The 8,410-nt window shown below is 42.8% G+C and overlaps 1 protein-coding gene across 1 annotated transcript; it reads left to right on the forward strand.

The window, feature by feature from the left end:
- Positions 1 to 2,020: 2,020 nt before the first annotated feature.
- On the forward strand, positions 2,021 to 2,990 carry LOC143988648 (olfactory receptor 8G17-like). The gene has a single exon (XM_077488365.1). The coding sequence runs from the start codon at positions 2,025 to 2,027 to the stop codon at positions 2,979 to 2,981; it is 957 nt and encodes a 318-aa protein (XP_077344491.1). The 5' UTR covers positions 2,021 to 2,024; the 3' UTR covers positions 2,982 to 2,990.
- Positions 2,991 to 8,410: the final 5,420 nt, after the last annotated feature.

Here is an 8,410-nt window from a genome sequence, read left to right on the forward strand (position 1 = left end):
ACAGACAGATCGTTTCTTGTAGGCTTGCTTGCTGGTTTCTAGATTATAACCCAAACATAGACTAATTAGAACATTTATATATGTTCACCTCTAGTTTTAAGCCACAGAAGTTGATGTAAGGCTCTAATGGCCGCAATACTATATAACATCATCCAATTTGGAGCCCAATCACTTTTTCTAATGATTGAAGGTAAAACAATTAGTATTTGGTTGTTGGACTTAAACATCTTTGCATTGCTCCCTTACACATTCATCACACATTCATCACTAACCACTTCATTAATTTACCACTTATATGGCTCTAAACATAAATCATTCACACAATTTCCTAAATAATCCTTTGCACACAATTTCACTTTTGTTGCAGTTCTGTTGCACTTTTTTTTTCTCTTTTTTTTTCTTCTCACATTTATTCTCAATATCCCATTTTTCACACACACATTCATTTAACGCCATTCCATTATGATATATATATACACATATATATTTTTCTCTTTCTCATCCATCACAGTCCCCACAATCATCAACCCACTTATATTACCTTGCTATATTCAATTTCTTTGTTTATATATAACAAACAAATTATGAGGATGCATATGCACAACATGTGGCTAAAAATCACATTGGATTGCGTATAAATAATAAAGATGACAATTCCAATATACTTAAATATGTTATTGTTTGACTAAATTGGTGTATGTATATGCGCTGATTGGCTAAGCAATGATAAAACAATTCAAGTTAATTCTGACATCATTATTCATAGCATGGTAATCAATAGGCCAGAAATGATCTGTCTGTGACACCCCACAGTTATAGACAATATAACTTAAACTTTCTTTTTCTCATATAGAATTAACACCCCTGAAGAAGACCGTTACTTATATAGGTCGAAACGCATAGGGATATCATGTAAAGCTCAAAAGTTTATTGTTTCTATATACTAAATGAGTTTATGCGCGGTTTTCCCATGTTGACAAGATTTTTTTTATGTTAAGACCAGAATTGCTTTTTATGACTCCCATGCATTCATGTTTCATATCCCCTTTTTGATACTACAATTAAATAAAGAATTACTATTAAAGAAATGATTGTTACTTGCCTTGAATACCATCTTGCTACTAAAAAAAACCCTTAAGGGATCTTCCATTCAAAGATATAAAAGCGATGTCTTGATATACAAGTAGTGTCATGTCACAACTGAGTATAAAAAAGACGAGAGGTGCCTCTAAGTGTAGCAATATGGTTACATTTAATGAAGGTACAACATTTAGCAACTCACATGGTTGATGATTAAAACAGGCACGTCCAAGTATGCAGACATCCGGGGTAAAGCTGTCCAGACCGTGCTCCCCACTGCCATCAACGTCATCCCTTCCATGCTGCACTCCATGAGCGGTTCAAGCCTTGCTTTCAGATTGCTCTACTGCAGGGTAGTCATCCTTGCAGACTGATAGCAGTGAGAGCCAGTGGTGCAGGGGATGGTCTATGTGGACAGCTTTACCCCAGATGCCCGCATACTTAGATGTTCCTCTTTTAATCATCAACCATGTGAGTTTCTAAATGCTATATCTTCATTAAATGTAACCATATTGCTACACTTAGAGGTGCCTCTGTTCTCTTTTATACTCCGCAGCTCCTTCTGGATTTTGCTTCTAATCCCCTATATGCAGGCTGCCATTTGTAAATGGACATTTTATGGTTACATAACCTGCTATAATCTTTTTATATGGACTATAAACTGAAAGACCCATGAATAAATGGTTGCGGAACGAATCATCTGAGTTTCCATTATTTCTTATGGGGAAATTTGCTTTGATATACAAGTGCTTTTGGTTACAAGCATGTTTCCGGAACAAGTTATGCTCGCAATCCAAGGTTTTACTATAGTTCTAAATGTGAAATGTTCTAAATACAATACTTGTGAATCATGCTAGTTTAAAAATTCTGTGTACTAATATTTGTTTGAATAAAACTGAAAATTGATTAGCTGTTTATATTTAACCAGGGACGTGGCAAAATCAATGTGTCCTACAAACTACACAACACTAAAATACTTCATCATAAAAGGTATTACTGATGTTCCTGAGTTACAAGTCCCGATTTTCCTCTTGGTGTTAACAATGTACCTTATCACACTTATAGGTAACTTGACCATTCTTCTACTGATCTGTCTAGAAAGCCATCTGCACACTCCTATGTACTTCTTCCTGGGAAACTTGTCTATCCTAGACATGTCTTCAACCACTATCACACTTCATAAGATACTTTTTATTTTTGTTTCTCATAATAGAATTGTATCTTTTACTATTTGTATGATCCAAATGTTTATTTTTTCATCATTTTCCTGTGACAGTTTGTTTGTCCTGACAGCTATGAGTTATGACCGTTATGTGGCCATCTGCAAACCTCTACACTATAACATGGTCATGAGTTGTAAGGTGTGCTTCATCTTGGCCTTCGTGTGCTGGGTTCTTGGCTTTTCTCAGATTATTCCTATACTCATCTACTTATCAAGATTTACTTTTTATAAATCCAATGAAATCAACCACTTCTTCTGTGACATTGTGCCCTTAATAAAACTTTCCTGCAATGACACATCATCGCTAGAACTCTACATTTTAATCAATGGACTCTTCCTCTCTATTTTTCCCTTTCTTTTGACTTTCTTCTCTTATGTCTTTATTATTCTCTCCATAGTAAAAATCCCTTACAGCACTAGTAGGCATAAAGCCTTCTATACATGTTCTTCACACCTCACAGTTGTGTCTCTTCTGTACATCACTTTGGGCTGTCAGTACTTAAAACCCACATGGCAAGGCAATATGGACTCCAATAAAATGTTTTCACTTTTCAACACAGCTACTGTTCCAATGCTAAACCCTTTGATTTACAGTTTAAAGAATAAAGACGTGAAGTTGGCCCTGAGAAAGACACTAAATCATCAAAGAAATATGTTAAAAAAAATCTTTAAGATGTGACAAGATAGATTGCCCTTGATCTCTAAATGATTACATTACATAATAAATCTGTACAGCAATAAGAGTTGCTGGCTTTTCAATGAAATCTAGTGGCTTAATGGAAAAAGTTAACTGTTAATGATAATCAATTGTGCATTACACTTTGGCAACAGCGATCCTATACAGCCAGGGGCATGCAATCAGATCCAGAGCTCCTATACTGCTAGGAGCATGCAATCAGGTCCAGAGCTCCTATACTGCTAGGAGCATGCAATCAGGTCCAGTGGCTCCTATGCAGGTAAGTTACATGCAATCAGGTCCAGGTGATCAGGTCCAGTGTAGGTATGCAATAAGGCAGCACCAGATGAACAATGCAGGCTGGCACAGGGATCAGTGCAGAGAAATCGGCGAAGGCTGAGTACAGAGGGATGCAGTCAGAGAGGAGCTGAGCTGGAAACATTGTTCATCTGGTGCTGATTGCATACCTACACTGGACCTGATTGCCTGCACCTTCCTGCACCTGGACATGATTGCATGTAACATGCCTGAATAAGAGCCACTGGACCTGATCACATGCCCCTGGCAGTATAGGAGCTCTGGACCTGATTGCATGCCCCTTGCTGTATAGCGTCACTGTGCCTGATTACATGCAAAGGATCTCCAATCTAAAGCTGCATTCATGTCAGGACTGGTGTGACCAGAAATGTGTGGACTGCCACAGAGAATACCAGGCACAAGTACAATGTAAAGTAATAACATAATTTATTTAAAAGATAAGTGAATAACATAAGTGTTAGTGCACCTCCAACATACCAAACTCTGTAAAACAAACCAGATAGCCAAACAGATAGTGACATACGATGAACAACTTCCTAAATTAAGTATATACAGCAAGTATGGAATGCAAAATCGTAATCGTAGCAGAGCCAGGGTTATACACAGGAGATTAAGCAGAGGGAGCTGGGAGCCAGACAGGACAAGGGAAGGGTAACAGGAGACAGAGAGAGCAGATGGGAAGGGATTAGGCTGCAGGGCAGGGGTACTGGTCCAGGAAATAGGATGCAGGATCACAGGAACACAGGTCAGGGGCACATGGAGACCAAAAAAACAAGGCAACCAGAGCAGGACAGACAGGGCTTAAAGAGGAAGTAAACCCTGATGGGTTTACTTCCTCTTTTTTTCCCTGCAAAGGTAAAGCATAATGGACTACTATGCATCGCATAGTAGCTCATTATGTGTCACTTACCTGACACAGGAGCCAGCGAAGTCGCCGCTGTCCCCTGTAGTCCGCCGCATCCATGTTGCTTGTGGCGTCTCGCAGCTCCGACGAATCACAGCGGCGCAATCGCGATGACGTCACTCCCGCGCATGCGCACGGGAGTCGCGCCTCGCAGCTCCGCCGCTGTCATACGGCGAAGCCGCGATGACGTCACTCCCGCGCATGCGCACGGGAGTCGACAAATTTGGCAAATCCATTCTTGGATTTGCCGCATTTAGTGCGCATGCGCGCCGCTGTCTACGGCGCATGCGCCGTAGACAGCGGTGCCCATTTTCGGGCAAATATCTCCTAAACCATATAGGTTTAGGAGATATTGCTTGGACCTACAGGTAAGCCTTAATCTAGGCTTACCTATAGGTCCAAGTTGTTTGGAAGGGTTTACTTCCTCTTTAAATATACTTCCTGCAATGATCATCAGGTGATGACTAGTGATATGACCTTCTGGCTGCTGGGAGACACCCACTGGTGGATGCTGGAACTGTAGCCTTTGGATCTGGGAGCCACAGTGCCACCAACATGTGAGCTCTTTCCTAAGAATTCGGTTTGCTAGATGTTGTTGTCAGTGGTGATCTCTACAATCAAGAAGAGACAAAACAGGGTAGAAAAAGTCAATCGGAGGGAGCTTTGGTAATCCATGGGAGCAGTTTACCTACAGAGAAATATTTGCAAATTTAAAGGACCACACATGCATCATTTTGAGAAATGTACGATTGCAGAGATCAATAGCGAAAGCAAGGAGGAATATTGGAGAAAAGCCTGATTGTGCCCCCCAGCAGGGGAAAGCGTGTTTGAACCTGGTATTAACAGGTCACAACTGGAGGTGAGCACAGTGGTGAATGGTGGTGGGAGTCACCGTGCATGAAAAAAGAAAAAAGGAAGATTGGCACTTAAGGGTGGATTATTGCATATGAACTATTCAGAATCTGTGTGGAAGAACAGAATTTTATTATTGTGTGGAAATAGGACTACATGACTTATATTAATGTATTGTGTGAAAAGAGGACTACCTGATTTATTTTGACATTTGCACAAGGATATTGTTTTGCTTTATATCAGGGGCAGCCCATCCATTATCAATGCCTCCCCCCATCCATGTGTCCTCCCCCTTGCAGGATGCATGGTTTCCAATGGGGAGTGGGTGTTTTTTTTTTTAAATACCTTGTTAGAGCCAGAGGCTCTAATAGGCTTCAAAATAGGGTGGGCTCGGGGTGCAGAGAATGCAAACAGAGCCCACCCAGGTGTGTTATATCAGCAAATTAATATTCGCTATTGTAACACTGATATGGGTTGTGGTGCGGATTTAGCCATAAAAATCAAAAGGCACCAACATCCCACAGTATATAGTATGTACACAAAAGTTTTTGGGGGATTTTAGAGGTGCCAAAGACTTAAAGAGACAAACAAATCTAAAAAAAAATACATCTTTATTTATACAAAGTTAAAAACTTTTAAATAATAGAAAAGTAGAAAAGCAACTTGTCTTTTGGTTGTGTCACACTGAAGTGTTAATTTATTTTTTCTTTCACAGAAGTGGTGACGATGGAGTATCTATCCCAACATGTTTCGCCACTAGAGGCTTTCTCGGGGGATTTTTTTTAGATATTCACCAGATATTAACTCCCAAAGCCTCTAGATGGGGGCCTAAAGAGGGGCGATGCATATGACTCAAGGGGTGTCATGCGGCCACAGAGGGTACACAAAGACCAAGAGCATAAATTGCTGATCAAGAGATAGCCAAGGGTGCCAGGTTGAAATGCTAATTAGCAACAAATAAAAGCCTAACAAAGGGTGGAAAGCGCTTGCAGGATAAGTTAGCACTATTGTGATCACCCCGGCCCATAACAGTTCTGTTACATAGTTACATAGTTAAATAAAGACACCGGTCCATCCAGCTCAATCTGTTTGTGTACATAGCTCCCAACTGTCCCTGATTTCTCTTTCCTCCTCATTTGTCCCTCATTTTGGTCAGATATATAGAGTTATAGGTATATAAAATGCAAATGTTTATTTTTCAAAAAGTGTTTCCCAGTGTTAGGCTTCATGCACACGAGATGCTGTTAAACGTGTGTTCAGAGGCTGTTGGACACTTTTTTCAACTGCCCCTGAACTCATTCAATGTTATCCTATATGTCCATGTACACAGACTAGTTTTTTGCAGTTTTTAGGCAGTTGCGTTTAACCTCGTTTTTCCAGAAACAAAAAAATGGGTTCAGACGCAAACGTTTCCACGTTTCAGACGCAAAACACGGCAAAACGCAGCTACCGCGTTTTACCGTGTTTTCGTTTATAAGCGTTTTTAAAGGTGACCTTTTTTTACATTAAAAATCTCAAAAACTATTGCAAATGATGAAAAACCATAAAAAATAAATATTTTAAGCAATTGCAAGTGGATAATCCACAACTTGTGGCAAGGGACATGGCAGGTGGCAAGTGATGTGGCAAGTGGACAATCCACAACTTGTGGCAAGTGACGTGGCAGGTGAAGTGGCAAGTGACATGGCAAGTGGACAATCCACAACTTGTGGCAGGTGACGTGGCAAGTGACCTGGCAGGTGATGTGGCAAGTGGACAATCCACAACTTGTGGCAGGTGATGTGGCAGGTGACGTGGCCAGTGACGTGGCAAGTGGACAATCCACAACTTGTAGCAGGTGACATGGCAGGTGACGTGGCAAGTGACCTGGCAGGTGACATGGCAAGTGACGTGGCAAGTGGACAATCCACAACCTGTGGCAGGTGACATGGCAGGTGACGTAGCAAGTGGACAATCCACAACTTGTGGCAAGTGACGTGGCAGGTGATGTGGCAAGTGGACAATCCACAACTTGTGGCAGGTGATGTGGCAGGTGACATGGCAAGTGACATGGAAAGTGGACAATCCACAACTTGTAGCAAGTGACGTGGCAGGTGAAGTGGCAAGTGACATGGCAAGTGGACAATCCACAACTTGTGGCAATGGATGTGGCAAGTGACCTGACAGGTGACGTGACAAGTGGATAATCCACAACTTGTGGCAGGTGACGTGGCAAGTGACGTGGCAAGTGGACAATCCACAACTTGTGGCAGGTGATGTGGCAAGAGACCTGGCAGGTGACGTGGCAAGTAACGTGGCAAGTGGACAATCCACAACTTGTGGCAGGTGACGTGGCAGGTGACGTGGCAAGTGACGTGGCAAGTGGACAATCCACAACTTATGGCAAGTGACGTGTCAGGTGACGTGGCAAGTGACGTGGCAAGTGGACAATCCACAACTTGTGGCAGGTGACGTGGCAAGTGACATGGCAGGTGACATGGCAACTAGCGTGGCAAGTGGACAATCCACAACTTGTGGCAAGTGACGTGGCAGGTGACGTGGCAAGTGGCGTGGCAAGTGGACAATCCACAACTTGTGGCAGGTGATGTGGCAGGTGACGTGGCAAGTGACCTAGCAGGTGATGTGTCAAGTGATCTGGCAGGTGACGTGGCATGTGACGTGACAAGTGGACAATCCACAACTTGTGGCAAGTGACGTAGCCGGTGACATGGCAGGTGATGTGGCAAGTTACGTGGCAAGTGGACAATCCACAACTTGTGGCAGGTGACGTGGCAAGTGGACAATCCACAACTTGTGGCAAGTGACGTGGCAGGTGAAGTGGCAAGTGACGTGGCAAGTGGACAATCCACAACTTGTGGCAGGTGATGTGACATGGCAAGTGATGTGGCAAGTGGACAATCCACAACTTGTGGCAAGTGACGTGGCCGGTGACATGGCAGGTGATGTGGCAAGTTACGTGGCAAGTGGACAATCCACAACTTGTGGCAGGTGATGTGGCAGGTGACGTGGCAAGTGGACAATCCACAACTTGTGGCAGGTGACGTGGCAGGTGAAGTGGCAAGTGACGTGGAAAGTGGACAATCCACAACTTGTGGCAGGTGATGTGACATGGCAAGTGATGGGGCAAGTGGACAATCCACAACTTGTGGCAAGTGACATGGCAGGTGGCAAGTGACGTGGCAACTGGACAATCCACAACTTGTGGCAAGTGACGTGGCAGGTGAAGTGGCAAGTGACATGGCAAGTTGACAATCCACAATTTGTGACAGGTGACGTGGCAGGTGACGTGACAAGTGGAAAATCCACAACTTGTGGCAGGCTACGTGGCAAGTGACGTGGCAAGTGGACAATCCACAAC

Source organism: Lithobates pipiens, unplaced genomic scaffold (genome assembly GCF_037356315.1).
Source record: "Lithobates pipiens isolate NorthernLeopardFrog02 unplaced genomic scaffold, aLitPip1_a1.2 Scaffold_1, whole genome shotgun sequence".
NCBI lineage: Eukaryota > Metazoa > Chordata > Amphibia > Anura > Ranidae > Lithobates > Lithobates pipiens.